This window comes from Manihot esculenta, chromosome 13 (assembly GCF_001659605.2).
Source record: "Manihot esculenta cultivar AM560-2 chromosome 13, M.esculenta_v8, whole genome shotgun sequence".
NCBI lineage: Eukaryota > Viridiplantae > Streptophyta > Magnoliopsida > Malpighiales > Euphorbiaceae > Manihot > Manihot esculenta.
This window is the reverse complement of record NC_035173.2, coordinates 36002278-36024797: the sequence shown is the minus strand read 5'-3', so window position 1 is coordinate 36024797 and position 22520 is coordinate 36002278. Positions and strand designations below refer to the sequence as shown.

Here is a 22520-nt window from a genome sequence, read left to right as displayed (position 1 = left end):
CAGAACTAGCAACCCTGTCACTGTGAAGTGAATGCTCCAATGCCATTAGTATATGATTAACTTACTTACAGGAATATTCAATAATGATATACTACATATACAACAAGATTATCTCTAGGATGACAGAAGAGAGGGAGCAAACTGTAGAGCAATCTGTTTATCTGATCTGGAAATGCTTGTAAGTGGCATTTTCTTGGATAGTTATTTTAATTCTTCCCCTATCATCAACCTGCCCGCAGACCATATCTTTCAACTGAGTGACTGTCCCTTTGTGGTTACCAACTTCTGAATGAGATTCAGCAGCATTCTTCCTTCGTCGCTCATTATGTCCAGCCAAACGCCTGCAACAACTCTTTTTGGTTTCATCAAATTCTGATAGCTCATGGAATCTGTAACACAACATTCTCAATCAAATGATAGAAATACTAAAATTTTAGTACTCATTACTGATGATTTATATGTGTACATATAGAGGGGCAAAGAAAATTTAACGGGGTGAGACTAAAGAAAACTTGTGCTCATATGAGAACTAGCTTTCCAGTCATTGAAGATTTCCTTGCTCTCACCTAATTTAACATATATTTGCATGTGTGAGTTTCTGACATTGTGCAAATGCCGTAAATTCGACAGCATAAGGTGCCACATTAAACGCGGGGGGAGGGAGCGTGAGAACAAGACACTAGTTTTAGAACAATTGAAATTGACTAGACTGATGCAATAAAAAGTTCAAACAGACATTTAAACAATCATCTTGCAGGTTAAGTCTTATCTGAGCAAAAAATAAAAAATCATAATATTTATATTAAAATAGGCTGAAAAATATTAAGAACTAACAAACATATGCAAGCTAAATGTTTGGAAATCACTTTTGAAATTTGTTCTACCATCGCATACCATTCTCTTTTTCATCTAACAAGTCAACCAACCACGAATTGAGCATTTTAAATTTGGTTATCCTCCTCCAAACAGATTGAATCAGCACAAACTCAAGAAACTTCAATATCCAAAAATGTTGGCATCAACCACAAGTAACTGAAAAAATTCATCTTCAAAATGTTTCTTTTGGCCAGAAACAGACTACCGGGCAAAATGATGATTAAAAGTGACAAACATTGAGAATAGTGAATTATCCAAGTTTACCCAGAAAAGAAAAATTCAATGGTAAAGAAATAAAAGGAGATTAGCTAAAGACTAAATCCATAAATTCAGACATGAGACAGACAAGACAACCAACAGGAAATTCCCAACTATTTGGGAACCAGCTTGAACTAAAACCTTATGGATCTTTCTATTTCTAACTTTTAAGCTAAAGTCCAGCTTGATTGAGTCTAATTCAAATCCTATTGGCAAGCAAGCGAGCAACATCAAATTGTTGGTAATCTAATAGTACTATTATATAAGCTAAAGTTCTCGAATAATATGGACCATAATTATGATACAAGGACTCAAATTTGCGAACTTGTTTCTTGGGAACCTGCTACATTGTTGACAAAACCGTTGCCTAATCCCAGCCACAAGCACAATCTGAGCCTTTGCATGGTTCTCACAAACCTTATGCCTTCTATGATACGGCTTTGCATCACTCAGATCAGCCATACACATGTCAGCTTGACAACACCTCATCCCTCCACTTCCACCACAACCACCACCACCTGACCCTTTCTTTCCTCCTCCGTAGAGTCACAGTTTCAAGTGAGTTTCACCTTGCAATTCTCAAGAAGATTAATCTCCACTAACCGTCAAAACAAGAATGAGAGATTACGGCTTATTTCGTAATATTTTTTTCAAAAAAAAAACTTAATTTTTTTAATGTTCTCAATTTTAAGTTAAAATTAAACTTAAATTGATATTAAAAATTAATTTAGAAAAAAAAAAAAGAAAAATAGTTAAATTAATTGTACTGTTAGCATAAGTCGTAGCTTTATGGAATTAGATTCCATGGAGGTTCTCAGGATAGTGTGCTCTGGATACTCTCTTATCATCTAGTTGTAGCAATTATATTGGATGAAAAAAAGTTATGGCTAAACTGCTAAATTTGATCTTCAATTTACCATCTAAATTTACTTATCTTACATAAAGTTGTCAATTTTTGCTTTTTTGTAAAAAAAGAAAAAAAGCTATTATAGCTTAGGACATATAGAATTTATTTGACTTAGTCTACGAGGAAAATAAAAAAATTCAAACGTTTATATCAATTAATATTTATATTTAAAAATTTAAATTTTGAATAATAAAATTAAAATTTTTTTAATTTATCGCAATCATAACTCAGAGTACTAAATTGAATATGAATATATTAAGAGTAAATTATAATATATACTTTTTAAAATTTTATATTGATAAATATATAGTCCCTTAATTTAAATTTTATATTGAAAGTATGTTTATTTTATATTTATTATACATGATATTAAATAAATATTTATTATAAATAAAATTTTAACTAGTATAAATATTATATATTAAAATATTTCAATGAAAATCTATACTCATCATTATTATGTACATATCTTTAACTTATAAAAAATTATAGTTTATATTAATAATATTAAAGAAAATAAAATATTACATATTTTAGTATATAAAGTTATTTCGTTTATAATTTTTATTTTCCCACTATTACTGTTCTATTGAGTCCTTCCTTCATTGGCTCACTTCCTGTTTGAAAAATTGGAGCTTCAATAGGACTGTCATTTTCATTTTTATTTTTTGGGTTGGAGGTGCATTAAATGATTATTGAGATTATGTGGTTGGGATCATTTTAGCTTCTTATAGTCAGAGGGCAGTGTGAATTTGATAGCACTTTTACAGAAATAGAATGAGTAACATATGCTGGGCCACTCTTCTTCAATTTTCTAACTTGCATGTTGTTTGAGATTTTGTATATGCGACGAGTTAGTTTAGTTGATCTTTTACTCTGATGTCTGTTTGATCGTTACATGGGTTAGATTGTTCTTGTTGGGCACTGTAGTTGGAAGGTAGTGATGACACCGAATTTGTTTTCAAAGAAATGGAAGAGAACAAGATATGTAGCGACCACTCTTTGCTTTATGAACTGTAAGCGGGACTTCTTGAAGCGAAAGAGAATTGGCAGCAAGCACATGTGATTTATTAGAAAGGCATTTTCAGGTCTCTTCTTCTAGTTTGCCTATGTTTTTTGGATGGTTGTTCGCTGGCTTCTCTCTCTTTGACATAGATGCTTTGCTCTTTCGGGTGATTAACCTTCTCTAATTCAAAGTAATTGTGATTATATTATGTAATAGGAATACCAAACCTCTTGAAAGGTTGAAGGGAGCACATGCTTTATTTCTCGATAGGATTTCTCACTGGGTAAATGGTTGTTCACTTCAAAAGGTATGCAAACACCCTGTAGAAGAAGATACAAAGCTATGCTGCTTGAGCTTTCCACTGTTAATTTTTTGTTTCCTGTGAAATATTATAAGTTTCTAAATACTGTTGATTTATTCATAACCAAGTCTAAATATTATGCGTAGTTGTTTGTTTTGGACATGTTAATGCTGATTGGCATTTTGACCAGGAGTACGTCCGTATAATGGATGAATTAAGAACATTTTTTATTTTTCTTTTTCTTTTTTTAGAGGTCCCCTTTTCAATGCTCTCTCACACTTTCATGCTTGTTTGTTCGAACCTCAAGTTAATTAAAAGGCACCTTTTTCCTTGCCCCATTTTCCTTATTTTTCTTGGCTGTAACTTTTATGTATAACATATTTGAATGGTAATTCTTTTCCCTTCGCATCACTTATTTAAACATCTCCGTTTCAGCTAATCTAATTTTAGGGACATTTATTTTATGACTCTAACTTAGTGTTGAAAGCATGTTCTTTCACATAGTCAATCTAGTGTAGCATGCCAGTTCTCTAGAGCTTAAGTCAGCGATGTACTACGAGTTTACTTTCTGTCTGCTTCTCTTTTGATAAGATTTCTTTTCTTTGAAAGGCTGGCTGATTCAAATTTGCATCTGAATTCCCATTTTACAGATTGATGGTGATGAACCAATTGGGTTGGTAAAAAATCGTGTTCATCCATGGTCCGGTTCAACCATGGAAGAGCTATTAAAGAAGATACACGCTCAAATCATGAGATATGATGTAAGACCATTCCATTTCTTGACTATTATGCCCATGATTCTTAACTGATCCATTTGACCAGTAGTTAGTATTACAAGAGTTCTCCTTGCTATTGTTTTAGGGATACCATCAACGTAACAAAGCTTACTCTGGGAAAGTGGACTTGTTATCTCTAGGAAATGCATCCAGAAACAAGATTGTTAAGATAAGTGATCCTGAATTTCAATTTGCATTATATCCTAAACTGCTTTGAGTCTACAGTTATTGAAATCTTTCATGTTGGAACAAGCTTAAATTTGTAAAAGAACTCATTTCTTCTTTATGCTTTAAAATGTAAGTGAAGGTAAACTACCGAGTGGTTTTGAAGAACCAGGGTGATGATAAGTACAAGATATTTAGCTTGATTTTGAGACCAAATTGATTAGTGTTTGTAGAAGCCTATTGTCTACTTTGCTTGCTTGAAAAGGGTTATTATGCAATCCTACTTGACTTCTATTACCAATAGAAAGACTTATCATGTCAAATATCTTTAGAATTAACCTTTGATACACAATAGAAATGGCATTTTCATTATGATGTGAAATTGTAGTTGACACATGATACTGAAGTCATTTGTTGATCCTAACAGGAAGAGTGCTCTACAGTATGATCTTTTAGTATTGTAAGTGTTGAAATTAGAATAATAAAGAAGAAAGAAGAAAATAATACCATGTTACATTTAAAATAATAAAGAATAAAATAACACGATAAAATTTATGTGATTGGCTACTAGAATCTACTATTAAGAATTGAATAATCACACAATCCAAAAAATTATAAGCACACAAAAAGAAATCAACATATAGATTTAATATGATTCACCAATTTGATCACGTCTACAGCGGTTAAAATTTTCTTATTTCTTTGTGAGTTTTCAAAATAGAATACACTAGGAGAATGTTACATATTTATATGTGACGAGGCCGACAGTTATTCTGTCGGAACAACCAAGTGGACGAGAAGCGAAGCGGAGGAAGAGGAGTACCGCCGGGAGAAGAAATCCAGGTAGGAGGAGGAAAGTGTAGACCAAAAGCTGCAAAAGATGAGAGAGCAGCTCTTGGCTGAGTTGGGAACGAAGGATCAGAATCAAACTCTCTTGCCCACCTCTTCACCCTTCTCGAAGTGGGTACAGCAGGAGATCGTCCCCAAGAAGTTTATGATGCCTCCTATGGCAGCATATGACGGGGCTGGCAACCCGAGGGAGCATTTTCTCAACTACAAACTTTTATGGAGTTGCAGACTCTGTCGGATGCTTTGATGTGCAAGGTATTCCCTACAACTCTGACAGGGCAGGCGTGGTTTAACAGCCTAGAGGCGGGGAGCATCAGGAGTTTCGGGGATCTAGCTAACGCCTTCATCAGCCGGATCTAAATTTTAAAAGCTTTTGTTTTTTCTCTTTTTGGTTTATTGAAGTGTTTAGCATTGTCAAACTCAGAGCAGATTATAATCGCAAGAACCGGTAGATCTTACAATTTACATTGGAACTGCGCCCATGTGAAAGGCCATAGCCGTTGCCCACTTCAAGCTTTTACACTTATCCATTTTCACTCCCTGTTTTTTTAATCGGCATCTTCGGAAATTTAAGATTTAGTTGTAGGAAACTCATTAATTAATACTTTAATTTTAAAAAATATATTAAAATTTTTTAAATTTATTTAACTAGTTTTTTTAAATTATTTTACTAATTAATTTCAAATAGAAATTTATTTATTGATAACTTAATTTTAAAAAAAAAATATAATTAGTTTAGAGCATATAAAATATTTAACATTTTCAGATTTAGATCGATAGTAATTTCATCTGAGTAAATATGAGAGATTTCATATTTTATCCTCTCAATTTTTATTTTAAAAAAATAAAAAATAAATTTAATATTTTAAAAAATAAATATATTAAATTTTAATAAAAAAATAAAGATAAAAAAAATAATAATTCTTTAAAATAAATACATACCTCAATCATAATCTCAAGTAGAGGGATTGTATAAATAGAAAGGCTAATGAATATGTTGTTGCTCATTGCATGATTCCATTATTTAGAATCTAAGAACTTGGTTAATGATTTTCAGTTTTCCAAACTAATGATGTTATGCTTTTCAAATTTCTTTACTTTGTTAAAGTTTTCTTTTAAAGATTTTCATAACTACTCATAATGTGTAGTACCTACACCATAATTTTTTATTTAATATTTAATTAAGATCACCTTTTCATATTTTTTTAATTTTTAATTTATTCGGTCTAATATAATTTCAAACTGAATCGACCGAGTGCTTATTCTTAATTAAAATTATTAATTTTACTCTACTGCTAAGAAATTAAAAGTATATAAAATCTTAAATTCGAGTATCTATATCTATAAATTCTGAAATATTCATTTTTATAGTCGACAAGTCAATTGCATTAGTGTTTCATTTCTCATTATAATGATAAGTCATTTCACTAGGCTTTTATATCTCATTTGAATATTTAAAAAAAAATACTTTATTTAAAGTCAATTAATTATAAGCACAAAACATAAATTTTAATATGCAAATATGAAATAAGAGCTATTAAAGAATTAAATAAATTATTTATTGAAAAATATTTTTGAAAAAATGCAAATTATTTTGCATACAAACGGTATTGGGAATATGTTTTTCCCACTTACAAAAGCAGCATCATATTTCACTTTCCTTCTCTTCTTATCTTCTCTTTTTCATTTTTCAAAATGCCAAACATGGCATGGCTCCGTAACCTCACGATAACGACAAATGTCGTTTTGTCCAATTCTCTGCGGCCTAGATTTCATTGCACTTTGGCTCACTGTTCACCCTAATTATCCCTTTAGCTCTAGGCATTGAGCATATGAAACCACCCTTCAGCAAGAGCAGCTATTGGGTCTGCCGTCGAACTCAAGATTAGAACCGGTCAATGGTTTTTTCAAGTTTGAATTTTAGCTTAAAACCGAATACTGCGGCTGCTGTAGTTGTATCTTAATAAACTCGAACCTGAATCAATATTCAAACCGATGGTTTGATTTCATTCAAACAGCAAATTAACTGTTGATCTTTATGGTCTACGTTTAACTCCGACACTCTCATGTGTTTCTTGCCTAATTCTAGGTAACTTAGTAGTCCTAAATACGGCTATTAAGAACAGTTTCAAATTTTATGAGAGAAGTCACCGACACTAGTTAGTGGATAACGTGAAACAAAATCCATTGAGCCCATTGAGCCCACCGATGTTACAAGTAAATTAATAAAATGGTCTCGTCTGCATCTCTTGCCTGTACTAAGATAACCATTTTATCAATATACTACATAAAGATAGTGATAAAATGAATTTAATTTAACTCTAAAAAGATATTTTATAACATTCTTGTCCATGTTGATGAACATGTAAAAAATTCAAAATAGTCCAATTTCAAATTATAAACATATTGGCCTGGGCCAGCTGGTTGGGCTTTTTCCTATTTGCTCCCTTAAATTTCTAAGTTCTCTGCATTCTTACCTTGTTATTAAGCTTCAATTTGAAAGTATTCTGCATCTTGTTGCATTGGTTAGAAGATGAGTGATTATATGTGCTTATAGTTGACCGTTAAAGCGGCTAATGAAAGGTTCGAATCCCAGGCCCCATCCGGCTTACCTATCCACATAAAAATGGTGACACATAAGCTTGTTAATACAGCTGCAAGTGATGAAGATAGGCAAACTTATGCAGCCTAAAGTGATAGCAGTAGTCATGAACACGATCAAAATAAAGCTAATTTTAAACATTTTGCATCTTTGACTCTGTTCCTTTACAGAAAATCTGTCTCTTCCATTGCTTTTTCAAAGATGGTGATAGGATGTTGATACTCAGAAACCCACCTTTTGTTCACTTCAAATCAAAGTAACTCAATTTGCACAGGCTTCTTTGATTTCACTGGATGGCAAAATGGCTATATCACTCCATATATGCATATTTTAGGCGTGTTTTATTTTCTCTAAATAATTGTACATGGTTATCCATTTACCCAAAAGTTTCTTTTTTCTATTAACCAAGAGCTTTTGGAATGGCAAAAGTCACAACATTCATGAACTGCAATTTCTTATGTTCCCAAATAACTTGTGATCAGCCTATGGGGTACATCGGCGATGGATGGGTGTGTAGTTTTATATATGAGCTTGTCATAATTTTAATTTGATCCAAAAGTTGCGGTCCTTTTGTGCACGGTTAATCTTTGGAAAAAAACGAAAAGACTAAAGTTGCGGTCCTTTTTCTAGTGGCATTATTAAAATAATAACCTTTTAAAATTTGAAAATTAAACTAAACCAGTGTTTAAAAATTGTTTTAGATAGTATATATTATAAACATATGGATTTAGTATCTAACTCTCTAAAGCGTGTTGGAAAATTTTCAAGTGGTATAATTAAAATAATCAAAAAAAACTTTGCCTTATTTACCTTCTTAATTATTAATAATAAAAAAAAATCAAAATCCAAAAAAAAAAATCATCTTTCCCTTGATCTAGTCGAAATTGTGATATGCTTCCTTTTTCATTTATATTGTCGTACCTAGTCGAAATTGTGATATGCTTCCTTTTTCATTTATATTTTTTTACTTATTTCTAGTCGAAATTGTGATATACTTCCTTTTTCATGTATATTGTCTTAACTATTTCTAGTCGAAATTGTGATATGCTTTCTTTTTCATTTATATTGTCTTACCTATCTCAGTAATTTATGAGAATCAATTTGAATAATATAAAAAAAATTCTGCACCAAAAAATAAATTCGCTCTTTCCTGGTAATCATCTCTGTATTTCTCAATTTCAATTCGTAGAGGTTTCAAGGTATTTGTCATCCATTAATTTGTAATGGGTCTTTTCGTTTTTTAATTTTGATTACTGTTAGTTTATTCGTAATTGAAACTTGGGTATTGGGTGGTGACATTGAATTTGTGGTCCTTATAGTCAAATTTTCAAAGAGTTCCATTCAAGGTCTTCAATTTGGAGTATTTGCTCTTCTGGGTGTTTATAAACTGGTTAAGTTTATGGTTTATGTCAGTGGAGGTGGCAGGAGGAATTCTTATTGAGCTTATGTTTTAACTTTTGTTATTGAGTTTTGATTTTGAAGGGAAGATCAGATACATAGGATTCTTTTTGAGATTTTGTTTTCTTAGTGCAGCAAAATGGGTTGCATTTCCTCTAAGGATAGTAGAACAAACAGCCCAAAAGAGAGGCAATCGCGTAAAGGGTCATTGGATAAGAAAACAAATGGTTCGAATGTTTTATATGATGATCAGATAGAGAAAAAACAAATAGAGAATCAGATCGAGAGAAAGAATGTAGAAAATTGTGAAGTTGCTGTTATAAGTCATCCTCAGATTGAAATAAATAAGACAGAGAAGCGTGACGTTTCAGTTTGTAGTCATCCGGGTTGGGGAAGGGTGCCAAAGAGTTTGGAAGCAGAGCAGATTGCTGTAGGATGGCCATCTTGGCTTGCCTCAGCAGCAGGAGAAGCCATCAGGGGATGGGTGCCCCGGCGTGCGAATACATTTGAGAAATTAGATAGAGTACGTTCCCTTCTTTAACTGATGCCTAATTTATGTATACTTCAATATGTGATTACTGTTGTATATCTATCTTTCTGGCTTATCAAATAGATCTGCTATTCAAATTCTTTTAATAGTTTGTGATAATAAATAAAAATTCTTGCGTTTTTTCAGATAGGTGTCATTATGTAATTAGGATTTTGTTGTTGTCTGCTTCCTTCTTTTGTTTTTTCTTCGGTAGGCCTCTTTGGGCTATTTGAAAGTTATCCAACTTGAGTTAGGAGCAGACAAATGAATTTTTTAAGTACTTCATTTTGAATATTCAGTGGCAATGTTTGTTTTCTGCTCCTCTCCCTCTCTCTCTCTCTCTTTCAATAATAAAACTGTAATAATTTGAACACTTACACATGTTTAGAATATTTTAGAATTTAACAGGTAAAAGGACGGGAACATATGCTCTTACATCATCACTTCCAAAAAAGGATTTTGTGAATGCTCAATGCTCAGCAATGAGCTATTTATGATATGCCTAATGTTAATCTCGCACAAATACCCGCATAATATTTAAGCATGAAATTAATGGGCTTTTTGTAAATTTAGGGGTGGAAAACTTTTTATTTGTGGATTTAAGGTTAGGATAAAAGTATTTGCAGATTTGGGGTTAGGGTGACAGGTGGCAGCCGAAAAGCTTGTTTGGCGCCTGTTTGACAGGCGTCAGAGCCTGGCACCACTTTAAGTGGCGCCAGGCCATTATTTTATTATTTTATTTTTTTTAAATGGTCTGGCGCCACTCACAATGACGCTAGACCATTATTTTTATAATTTTTTTTTAAAAAAAATAGCCTGGCGCCACTTTGAGTGGCGCCAGGCCTTAATTTTTTTAAAAATTTTTTTAATTATTAAAATATTATAATTATATTAATTAATATATTATTTTTATATTATATTTTATTATAATAATATTTTATAATATATTTTATTAATTTTAATATATTTTTATAATATTTTATAATATTATATTAATTAATATATTAATTCAATATTTTTATTAATATATTAATTCAATATTATTTAATTATAATATTATTTTTATTAATATATTATTAATATATATTATTATTTTATAATATATATTAATATATTATTTTTATTAATATATTAATTCAATATTATTTTTATTAATATATTAATTCAATATTATTTTTATTAATATATTAATTCAATATTATTTAATTATAATATATTATTATTATTTTTATTATTATATTAATTCAATATTAATTCAATATTATATTAATATATTATTTTTATTAATTCAATATTAATTCAATATTATATTAATATATTATTATTTTTATTATTATATTAATTCAATATTATTTAATTATAATATATTAATTCAATATTATTATTATTAATATATTAATTCAATATTATTTAATATATTAATTCAATATATTGTTATTTTTATAATATATATTAATATATTATTTTTATTAATATATTAATTCAATATTATTATTATTAATATATTAATTCAATATTATTTAATATATTAATTCAATATATTATTATTTTTATAATATATATTAATATATTATTTTTATTAATATATTAATTCAATATTATTTTTATTAATATATTAATTCAATATTATTTAATTATAATATTATTATAAAAATATATTAAAATATATTATAAAATATTATTATAATAAAAATATAATATAAAAATAATATATTAATTAATATAATTATAATATTTTAATAATTAAAAAAATTTTTAAAAGAAATTAAGGCCTGGCGCCACTTTGAGTGGCGCCAGGCCATTTTTTTTAAAAAAAAAATTAAAAAAATAATAGTTTGGTGCCATTGTGAGTGGCGCCAGACCATTTAAAAAATATAAAAAAATAAAATAATGGCCTGGGGAGCCAAACAAGCTTTTCGGCTGCCACCTGTCACCCCAACCCCAAATCCGCAAATACTTTTATTCTAACCCTAAACTCACAAATAAAAAGTTTTCCACCCCTAAATTTACAAAAAGCCCGAAATTCATAATATGATGCATCTAATAACGAATATGTTGTGGAGTGATAAGGTGGAGTGATGTGATAAGGTGGAGTGATAAGGTTGATTAGTTTTATTCCCCTGGAGTAATAAGGTTGGTTAGTTGAGGCTAGAGTATTTTTTTTCTGTAAATATATTTGGATGATTTAGTGATAAGGGTTCTTTGAGTAATTAGCTAGCTTACGTAAATATAGTCAGTTGCAGTCCGTGATTATTGCCTTACGTTTTGAATATTTGTTGCAAGCCTAGTTTATTTAAACTTAGGCTAGAGCTCATTTCTGTATCAAGTGAAAAACATTAAGAAAATAATATAAGCATTCATTTTATTCAAACCTTTATTTTTCTTCTTCTTCGTTTTATTCAAACCTTTATTTTCTTCTTGGTATCAGAGCAGGTTCAATCCGTTATCATGGCTTCTATCTCATTAAATGTAGCTAATTTCGTTACATTAAAACTCAAACAATCAAATTATCCATTATGGAGAGAACAAGTATTGAGTTTAGCTGAGAGCCAGGAATTATCCGATCATCTTGTGACAGGGTATCCTGCATCTCAGAAATTCGCTACTCCTCCAACACCTACTCCTGAAAATTACCAACCACAGCTCTCTGATGAGTTTAAGGCATGGCAAAAGTCTGACAGATTGCTTCGAGGGTGGATTTGTGGAACACTAAGTGAGGAATCTCTTGGACTTGTCATCGGCCTGGATACTGTTCATGCGGTATGGAGCGCTTTAAAAGACGCCTATGCGCAGGACTCACAGGAGAGGGAATTCACATTACGCCAACAATTGACTTACTTTCGGAAAGATGAGAGTAAAACAATTACAGAGCATCTTCGGCTATTCAAGGAAGTCTGCGACAGTCTTGCTGCAATTGGGAAAACGGTTCCAGACGAAGAAAAGGTTTTCTGTCTTTTGACTAGTTTAGGGCCCCAGTATGAAACATTTACAACAACGATGTTGAAACCACCGCGCCCTACCTACAACGAATTGGTATCGCAACTAAAAAATCATGATCAGCGTCGCAGTTGGTTCTCAAGCCAAACTGATTCCACCTTCGATCAAATCGCGCCTCACGTTGCCTTTTATGGCAACCAGCAAAGGCAGTCGGGATCTAATTCAAATCGTCAATCAGGGTTCAATTCTCAAGGACGAGGGTTTCAGGCACAACAGAATCGTAATCCGAATCAAGACAAGGGGATGTCCTCTTCTCAGTACCGATTCCCTTTTGGTAAGCTGAGGCGCATGACCCCTGCAGAACGAGAACTCTACAAAAATGAGGTTTGTCAGTACTGTGGAAAAGATGGGCATATTGCGAAAATCTGCTGGTGGATTCCAAAAGTTGCCGATGAAAAGGTTCCTCAAGCTCCAGCTGCTCTTACCCTTGACAATGGCGTCATGGATTCTGATTGGGTGGCAGATTCAGGTGCTTCACATCATATGACAGGTAACAAACAAATATTAAATTCTGTTAGTAAATATTATGGTTCTGATGCAATTGCAATTGGTAATGGAACTTTTTTACCCATAGATGGTGTTGGTGAAACATTTATAAATCAAAAAAATCAATTACCTGTCTCTAATGTTCTGTTAGTTCCAGAATTGAAACAAAATTTATTGTCTATTGGTCAATTAACAGATGATTATCCAATAAATTGTGAATTTTCTAATGTCTCTGTTCATGTAAAGGATCGGAAAACGGGGCAGGTTCTTCTGTCCGGACCAAGGAAGCATAACTTGTATACCTTGTCTGGGATGCCAATGGCACATTTTTCAAATCGTTTTAGGACTGGTACAGCAGCTGTTTGGCATCAACGTCTTGGGCATCCTCAAGCTTCTGCTGTTTCTATTTTGTTTAATAAAAAGTTAATTGATGTAACTGGTTCTTTGCGTTCAAAGTTTCTTTGTGATAGTTGTCAGTTAGGCAAACTAAGTAAGCTTCCTTTTTGTACTTCAGATCATTCTAGTTCTGCCATTTTTGATAAAATTCATTGTGACTTGTGGGGGCCTGCACCAGTTGTGTCTTTTGCAAGGTTTAAATATTATGCTTGTTTGGTAGATGATTTTTCGAAATATTCATGGCTTATTCCTTTAAAGAAAAAATCTGATTTCTTTATTGCTTATGTAGCTTTTGAGAATTTTGTTCTTAGACAGTTTGGGAAACAAATTAAAATCTTTCATTCTGACGGAGGTGGAGAATTTGTTAATACAAAATTGTCATCTCATTTTCTTGCAACTGGCATTAAACATCAGGTTTCTTGTCCTCACACACCAGAACAGATGGGCGCTGTTGAACGACGTCACCGTGTAATACGCGAATTAGGTATGACCATGATGTACCATAGTCATATGCCTCTGTGTATGTGGGTTGAGGCTTTTCAAACTGCAGTTTTTCTTCTTAACAGGTTACCTACTTCTGTTTTACATAATGAAACTCCATTTTTTATGCTGAATGGTATTAATTTTGATTATACCTCTTTGCGTGTGTTTGGTTCTAAGTGTTTTCCATATATTTGGGATAGCAAACGTAATAAATTTGATCCTAAGTCGTGTCTTTGTGTGTTTGTTGGCTATAGTGAAAAACACAAGGGCTATAAATGTTTTAATCCACGAACCAAAAAATTTATAATTTCCCGGCATGTTAGTTTTGATGAAGCTGTTTTTCCCTTCAAATCATTGTCTTCTAATGTTGCACATGCTTTTGAAGTTATGAATCCATGGTTAGATAGTTTAAATGCGGATGTTATTACTGGTGTTATGAGTACTTCCATTAATAATGTTTTATCTTCTGATTCTGCTCTGTTACAGCCTGAGCAAGGAGGTGTGTTGCCTTTACAAGCGGCAGCAGTAGAGAGTGAAGAACTAATATCTTCATCTTCTTTATTAGCTGCTGAAAATTCGGAGTCTCTAAATTCAATTGTTGTAGCGTCACACATTACTCAGTCTAGTCCTTTTGTTGCAGGAAACTCTTCACAAAGCCACGTCAGAAATGTTGATATTGATGAGGCTGTCCATGATTCTATTTTTACAGCTGCAGGACCTGCACATGAAGATTTAACTGAGCCAACTGTAGTAGTTGACACTGAGGCAGCAGATTCAGTGTTGGGGCAAGGACAAACATCATTACCAACTGTTTTTTTGCCTAGAAATAAGCTGCCAGCAGCTTCGTTACACACAGCAGAACAACCAGCAGCAGCTCAGGTTGTTGATGTCCTTCCAGGTGATTTTTTACACGCTGATGAGCACCCAGCACCTCTGTTACATACAGTAGAGCAACCAGCAGAAAGTTTGACGGTAGATGCGCTTCAGACGGCTCCTCTATATGTTGATGAGCATCCAGAAATAAATGAACATGCTGTTGAACAATCAGTAGCAAGTGGTTCCGCTGAACAACAATTAGCAGTAGATGTGCATTTAGTGGAAGCGCCAGCAGTACCTGTGCAGGCTATAGAGCAACCAAATCCATTAGGTCATCAAATGACTACAAGGTCTAAGTCAGGTATTGTGAAACCAAATCCTAAATATGCCTTGGCTGTTTCTATTTCTCCTACAATTCCAAGGGAACCAAAAAATGTTAAAACTGCGTTAGCTCATTCTGGTTGGAAAAATGCTATGTTAGAAGAATATAATGCCTTGCTTCGTAATAATACTTGGGTTTTAGTTCCTAGAACAGCTGCTTTGCATGTCATAGGATGTAAATGGGTCTTTAAGGCAAAATTAAAACCTGATGGTTCTTTAGATCGTCTTAAAGCCCGACTTGTAGCAAAGGGTTTTCATCAACTTGATGGAATTGACTATACTGAAACTTTTTCTCCTGTGATTAAGCCTGGTACTATTCGGTTAATATTGTCTATTGCTTTGATTAAACATTGGCCGGTTCGTCAATTAGATGTTAAAAATGCGTTCTTGCACGGTTATATTGCTGAAGATATTTTTATGGAGCAACCTCCAGGTATGTTAGATTCTAACAAGCCTTCATATGTTTGTAAATTGCAACGGGCTCTGTATGGATTGAAACAAGCGCCTCGCGCTTGGTTTGATAGGCTTAGTACCTTTCTTATTAATTATGGTTTTTTTTGTAGTCTTGCTGATCCGTCACTTTTTGTTTTGCATTCATCTGCTGGGATTTTAGTTTTATTAGTTTATGTTGATGATATGCTGCTCACTGGTTCCTCTCTAGCTCTTGTTCAATCATTTATACAGGTTCTCGGTTCTGAGTTTTCCATGAAAGATCTTGGACCTCTTCATCATTTTTTGGGCATTGAGGTTCAAACTATGGCTGACGGCATGCATCTATCTCAAACACACTATGCCTATACAATTTTAGAACGTGCTCTCATGACAGATTGTCAGCCCATGCCGACGCCTATGGCTCAAAAGTTGGATTTGACGTCAGATGACACTCCAGTAGCTGATCCGAGTTTTTTTCGCGGGCTTGTTGGTGCCTTGCAATATCTAACTTTAACTCGACCAGATCTTTCTTACAGTGTTAATTTCGTTTCTCAATTTATGCATTCTCCAACTATGGCACATTTTAAATGTGTTCGTCGCATTTTACGATATTTGAAAGGGACTATTCATTTTGGTTTATCACTTACCGCAAATACTTCACTTGATTTATGTGCTTTTTCAGATGCAGATTGGGCAGGTTGTCCAACTACTAGGCGTTCTACCACTGGCTACTGCACATTTCTTGGTTCTAATATAATCTCTTGGTGTGCCAAAAAACAATCAACTGTGGCCCGGTCCAGTACTGAGGCTGAATATCGGGCTATGGCGCATACCGCTGCTGAGCTTACTTGGTTAAGTTATATTCTGGCAGACCTTCATATTCCTATTTCTCGAACTCCAGTTCTCTATGGCGATAATCTTAGTGCTTTGTATTTGACTGTAAAACCAGTGTTTCATGCTCGTAGTAAACACATAGAACTCGACTATCATTATGTAAGGGAGCGTGTTGCTCAAGGAGCTCTTGTGACTAAACATGTTTCGACATTTCATCAACTTGCTGATATATTTACAAAGATCATGACTAAAGCTCGCCTCGCTCAATTTCGTACCAAACTATGTCTTCAACCTCGCCATAGTTTGAGGGGGGATAATAACGAATATGTTGTGGAGTGATAAGGTGGAGTGATGTGATAAGGTGGAGTGATAAGGTTGATTAGTTTTATTCCCCTGGAGTAATAAGGTTGGTTAGTTGAGGCTAGAGTATTTTTTTTCTGTAAATATATTTGGATGATTTAGTGATAAGGGTTCTTTGAGTAATTAGCTAGCTTACGTAAATATAGTCAGTTGCAGTCCGTGATTATTGCCTTACGTTTTGAATATTTGTTGCAAGCCTAGTTTATTTAAACTTAGGCTAGAGCTCATTTCTGTATCAAGTGAAAAACATTAAGAAAATAATATAAGCATTCATTTTATTCAAACCTTTATTTTTCTTCTTCTTCGTTTTATTCAAACCTTTATTCCATGTATGCCGGCGCCTTTGGACCTCTTTATCATAGAGATTGGCAGTAAATTTTCAGTATTAAAATTTATTCCACATTGGAGCTAACATTTTGTGAAATTCCACACTTTGGAGGTGGGGATGGGGAGCAACTTTCTTCTGTCATTTATGCCTGTACATATTTGTATTGATTTCCTTGCTTTTTGTTTTTGATGTCAGTATGACGGGCATCTTATTCTTGCAGATTGGCCAAGGAACTTACAGCAATGTTTACAAGGCCCGTGATGTCACTAATGATAAAATTGTAGCTATAAAAAAGGTTCGGTTTGATAATAGTGATCCAGATAGTGTCAAATTCATGGCCCGTGAAATTCATATTTTGCGTAGGCTGGATCATCCCAATATAATTAAATTGGAAGGCTTGATAACATCTCAGACATCTTCCAGTTTGTACCTGGTCTTCGAGTACATAGAACATGATCTTACTGGACTTGCATCGCTTCCTGGCATTAAGTTCACAGAACCACAGGTACTCTTGTCATGTTTTATATTTCTCTCTGGCTTCTGTATGAATGTGAATTAGATATATATCTGAATGCAAACCTTATTTGGTTGATAAGCATATGTATCTTAAATACTTATGTCTGTACTCTTTTTTCTGTTAGATCAAATGCTACATGCAGCAACTATTAAGTGGACTTGATCATTGCCATAGTCACGGCGTTCTGCATCGTGATATTAAGGGTTCAAATCTTCTTATTGATGACAAAGGAATCTTGAAAATTGCGGATTTTGGTTTAGCAAGTTTCTTTGATCCTAAAAGTAGTGCTCAGTTGACAAGCCGTGTGGTGACCCTTTGGTATAGAGCTCCAGAACTTTTACTTGGAGCCACTCGCTATGGAGTTGCTATAGATTTATGGAGCACTGGTTGCATTCTTGGCGAACTGTACGATGGCAAACCTATTTTGCCTGGAAGAACTGAGGTATCTTGTTTATGATTCTGTTTTCTTTTTTATTGATGTTGTTTACAACCAGTAGGATGTAATTGTTATTATGCAGTGAATTCCAGGGAAAATTCTAATAATTGCAAATAATATTGCTGCCTTCAACACGTAAGAAAACAAACAGAATAAATAGAAGTGTGGATAGTGGTTTCTATAAAAAAATCTAGAGTTATGTAAATGTAAGATGGGTTTGTTCATTGCTTAAACTTTTTTCATTTGTTATCATAAGAGATATCCAATAATGAGTCTATGAATTTTCAAAATGCAGTTACCAGAAATTTTTTTTTTTTCACAATGAACCTACTTCTGTTCACAGTTCACATGGGAGCCTGATATGCCCCTATGCTGGTTCCAGGCCTTGTTTAAATGTTAACGATGGTTTTGTTCCAAGAAATTATAAATTACATGCTTGGCCTGTGTGCTTATTTATTATGTTCTATATCATGAAATGCTATAAATTTTGGGCAAAATCCAGTATGTTAACCATAATTTAAATTGTCTTGGCACGTAGGTGGAGCAACTGCATAAGATTTTTAAGCTCTGTGGTTCACCCTCTGAGGATTATTGGAGAAATTTGAAGTTACCTCATTCATCTGTAATCAAGCCTCAACGACCATACAGACGATGTGTTGCAGAAACATTTAAAGACTTACCCACTCCTGCACTTGGACTCATGGAGACCTTGCTTTCCATGGATCCAGCCAACCGTGGAACTGCAGCTTTTGCTCTTAGGGACAAGGTATGCGCAACTTAATATTTAGATTTTAATGAATTTCTCTTGAGACTTCACTTTCTTTTGGCCCTTCCCAATAGCTTTTCTTCTTTTAGAGATTGAGACTGTGTCTTTTGAACAAAGCCACATCACTGACACTTAACTTGCTCACCTTTAGTTGTCAATTTAATCTCTGAGCTGCTCTTCCCTATGTAATCCTTTAGGGACAAAAAAAAAAGATGATCTCTATTGTTTAGTTTTTAATCATTCTCGTAAGTATTAATTTCTAACTTGCTTTCTGATGTTTGAATGAATAACTACTTGTACATTTCCTCATTCTGTGGGATTTTGTTTATTGACCTTTCTCTCTCTCTAAAACAGTTCTTCAGATCAAAACCATTTGCTTGCGATCCTTCAAGTTTGCCCAAATATCCTCCCAGCAAAGAAATTGATGCTAAATTGCGGGATGAAGCTAGAAGGTAAATCTTTTTGGTTGGTTTTCATTTCTTAACTAGAATGAATTATGTTCTGTCTTGTGGCATGATAAGACACGGAAAATGGGGAGTGAATTTGCTGCTGTATTTTGCACAATAGTACAATCAAAACCGGGAGTGGAGAAATATCGAAGAACTGGAATTCATATGTTCCATGAAATACTATTTTTGTTTTATTTCGCTGGTTTTCTTAGTCTGCAATAAAACATTTTGCATTTGATTATATGCTTTAGTTGGTTCTTTTTTGAGTGGTAATGAAGTTCCTCATTGAGTGCTACACAATTCTAGTTGCTTCATAGGGAGATTTACTTTCTATGGGAAAAGTGGCACGTACTGTTTTAACATGTTCATTAATTTTCATAGGCAAGGAGCAATTGGACTCAAGGGGAATGGACCACATGAATCTAGTGCTGCTCTAGCATCAAATGCGAATCCCAGAATAGCAACATTGATGCAGGTAAATCGCAAAAAAACAAAAAAAAAAAAAGTTTTGTATGTTTTATCATGGGTCCAGATCCTGGTTAAACAAAGGTGCAATGTTCTAGTTATCAATATTCTTTAAAAATTTGCAACATAATCATGGATTATGTTCATGTATAAGGAGTATGCTAGTTTTTCTTCATATCTTATTTCATATTTGCTTCTCTCTCTTTAATTCTTTGTTTCATTTGAAGGCCTTTTCACTTCTTAAGTTCTTTTCAAGAAATGACATTTTGCTTTATATTAACAGGAAAGACGACATCCAAATGCAAATAGCAGAGGTGAAGTATTCAACTCTCACAAGGGGCAAACTGTTTCTGGTTTTCTGGTTGATCCTTCTAAACAAACTCAAGCTGCAAAAGAAGGGAGAAGAGATTTCCCAGAGAATCAACATAAGAAAGTTTCGCACTCTGGCCCATTGGTCCAGGGGACAGGCTGGACAAAGGCCGGAAAGGATGGTAACAATCCTAGTACTGTGTTGTCAACCAGAACCAAACGGCAGAAGCTAGAAGGAGGAAGAACATTCGTTTCAACAGAGGTGTCCCATCAGGTTTGGGAACATCCATAACCGAAATGTGGTTATCATTCTTTGTCCAAGCAGACTCATTCACATTTACTTGCTCTTTCACTTTTCCAATTTCTTAACAGAATAATCACTGGAAGCCTCATCTTACTGAACCTAAAACTCCTCTTCTTCACACTACTTTGAGAGCCCGACCTCCAAAGGTGAAAAGTTCTCTTGAGCTTGAAAAAGAGGAACTTGAAAAGATCCCTAAATTTAAGGCCAGGCCTTTGAATAAGAAGGTAAAAATTCATGTTCTCAATGGATGTTGAGATTTAGTTTACTATTTTACGACACTAAAAAAGCTTAACACATTGTTGCTGATATGTTTGACAAGGAAGTGCAACTTCTTAAAGCCCTAGAATTTTACGGCGACATATTCTCATCATATCATATCTTCCTTTTTCAGCTTTCATTAAACTCGGAACCTCACATTGCCAATCCAGTTCCAAGAAACACACTACCAAATCCATTCCATCTCCACACTGAGGTATTACTCTTTCCTGTGGTCGTAGAGTGAAAAGCTTTTAGCAATACGGGACAATTTGGATTTACTTATTTTCTGTTTCTCTCAGGAAAGGGGGGCTAAAAAGGATAGGAAATTTGTACTGGACCTTATCCTGAAGCGGGTGGAGGAGGAAAGGGCCAGGATTCCAAAGGCTAATCCATATCCTTACACTACCGACTACCGCGTGGTATGTGCAAACGTTCATTAACATGCTTGTCTCACTTTAGGTGCAAGCATTCATGGGAATGATCGTAATAGGAAGGCAACTTTGTATGCAGGTTCCTCCTAAACCAGAGCCAAAACCATGCACAAAACCAGAACCTTTCCAGTTGGAGAGTCTAGTGAGACACGAGGAGGAAATGCAAAGGGAAGTGGAAGAAAGACAGAGGCTTGAGAAAGAAGAGGCCAATATGAGGATATTCAAAGCACAGCCAGTCATAAAAGAGTAAGCACATTGAAGGATTCAAACTTCTCAGGCATATATAAAATCATCCATCCTTTTCTGATTTCCACTTCTGGTATTTTGCAGGGACCCAATTCCACTACCAGAGAAAGTGCGGAAACCCGTTACACAAGTTGACCAATTTAGTCTCCATACAGATAACAGGGCTGTGGATAGGGCAAAATTTCATCACAAGGTAAATTTCATCCTTTTTAATTTTTGAAAACGGATTTAGTGAAAAGTGTGGCATTCCAACAATATGGTTCATTCAGTTGAAGGTGAAAGAACAATTATACAAGAGATACAGGGAGGAAAGTGAAGCTGCAAGAATGGTATGGGAAAGAACAGATGTTTGTAATTTCTTGCTAATTTCCTGGCTTGTGATAATGTAGTAACTTGTTAATTGCAGATAGAGGAAGAGAAGGCACTAAAACAATTAAGGAGAACAATGGTTCCTCATGCAAGGCCTGTGCCAAGCTTTGACCATCCATTCTGCCCCAAGAAGTAAGAAAACTAAATTTTTATAAACCGTCATACTTTTTTCTACCATCTTCTGTTGTATAACTGAAGTATGATTTTTTTTTCTTGTATGTGTGTATCAGATCTTCCAGGGAAACCACAAAAGCAAAGTCACCAAATTTGCGGGTGCTTCGAAGAAAAGAAAGGCAGAGGATGATGATAAATAATGCAGTTTCCAGCCCCGCTTCATGTATGAGGTGATCCTGCTGCTGTTGATGGACAGGCTGCTGTCCAAGAACTCTTGAACCTTCTTCAAGAACTGTTGTGCTGCTACAACAGTTTTGCAGCGAATGTTATTGGAATATAAAAGTTGTAGGCTCAACTTTCTGTTCATTAATGAAGAAAATTCTTGGTCAATTTATTCCTCAAATATCCTGCTCCGCGATCAAGTCATTTTTATCCACGTGTCAAACTTGCACCTGAAAATTTTGCAGCATCTTCCAGAAGCTAAAATAAATCATTTCTCTTGTACACGTGATTTGAGAAAAACTTGCATTTAATCAGTTTATCACGGATTCAAGAAACAAACCAACTCTTTCTGTATCTTGTAATTGTCTCAAAGTGGAAACAATTCATCCCAAATTTCTTATGGCAGTAAAAGAATGTGTGCAATTATAACTTGGGTTTTTTTTTGGAAAAATCA

The 22520-nt window shown here is 33.8% G+C and overlaps 2 protein-coding genes and 1 long non-coding RNA gene across 4 annotated transcripts; 2 read left to right on the top strand and 1 right to left on the bottom strand.

The window, feature by feature from the left end:
- Positions 1-23: 23 nt before the first annotated feature.
- Positions 24-1668, bottom strand: LOC122721570 (squamosa promoter-binding-like protein 4). The gene is made up of 2 exons (XM_043949613.1): positions 1552-1668; positions 24-389 (listed from the first exon to the last, which is right to left on the bottom strand). The coding sequence occupies exons 1-2, from the start codon at positions 1578-1580 to the stop codon at positions 158-160; spliced, it is 261 nt and encodes an 86-aa protein (XP_043805548.1). The 5' UTR covers positions 1581-1668; the 3' UTR covers positions 24-157.
- Positions 1669-2774: 1106 nt separating this feature from the next.
- On the top strand, positions 2775-4896 carry LOC122721571. Its single transcript, XR_006348251.1, has 4 exons — positions 2775-3129; positions 3264-3354; positions 3999-4109; positions 4210-4896. It is a non-coding gene; the product is annotated as an uncharacterized LOC122721571 (long non-coding RNA).
- Positions 4897-9262: 4366 nt separating this feature from the next.
- LOC122721566 (probable serine/threonine-protein kinase At1g54610) lies at positions 9263-22247 on the top strand. 2 transcript variants are annotated; one of them, XM_043949605.1, is made up of 15 exons: positions 9263-9661; positions 17401-17685; positions 17822-18139; positions 18672-18899; positions 19254-19351; positions 19730-19823; positions 20097-20396; positions 20495-20650; positions 20818-20898; positions 20984-21103; positions 21195-21361; positions 21446-21554; positions 21631-21690; positions 21768-21862; positions 21961-22247. In XM_043949605.1, exons 1-15 carry the CDS (start codon positions 9278-9280, stop codon positions 22076-22078), a joined length of 2613 nt encoding a protein of 870 aa, XP_043805540.1. In that variant the 5' UTR covers positions 9263-9277; the 3' UTR covers positions 22079-22247. The 2 variants fall into 2 exon arrangements, with proteins under 2 accessions (XP_043805540.1, XP_043805541.1); XM_043949606.1 differs by lacking the exon at positions 21631-21690.
- The last annotated feature ends 273 nt before the right edge of the window (positions 22248-22520 follow it).

What these genes read in the sequence shown, in the direction of transcription:
- LOC122721566 (XM_043949605.1), top strand. Translation starts at nt 9,278, where the DNA reads ATGGGTTGCATTTCCTCTAAGGATAGTAGAACAAACAGCCCAAAAGAG. An exon ending in TTGCGGGATGAAGCTAGAAG is followed by an intron (nt 19,352 to 19,729) that starts GTAAATCTTTTT and finishes TAATTTTCATAG; the next exon opens with GCAAGGAGCAATTGGACTCA. An exon ending in GGGCAAAATTTCATCACAAG is followed by an intron (nt 21,555 to 21,630) that starts GTAAATTTCATC and finishes TGGTTCATTCAG; the next exon opens with TTGAAGGTGAAAGAACAATT.
- LOC122721570 (XM_043949613.1), bottom strand. Translation starts at nt 1,580, where the DNA reads ATGCAAAGCCGTATCATAGAAGGCATAAG. An exon ending in CGTATCATAGAAGGCATAAG is followed by an intron (nt 390 to 1,551) that starts GTTTGTGAGAAC and finishes GTTGTGTTACAG; the next exon opens with ATTCCATGAGCTATCAGAAT.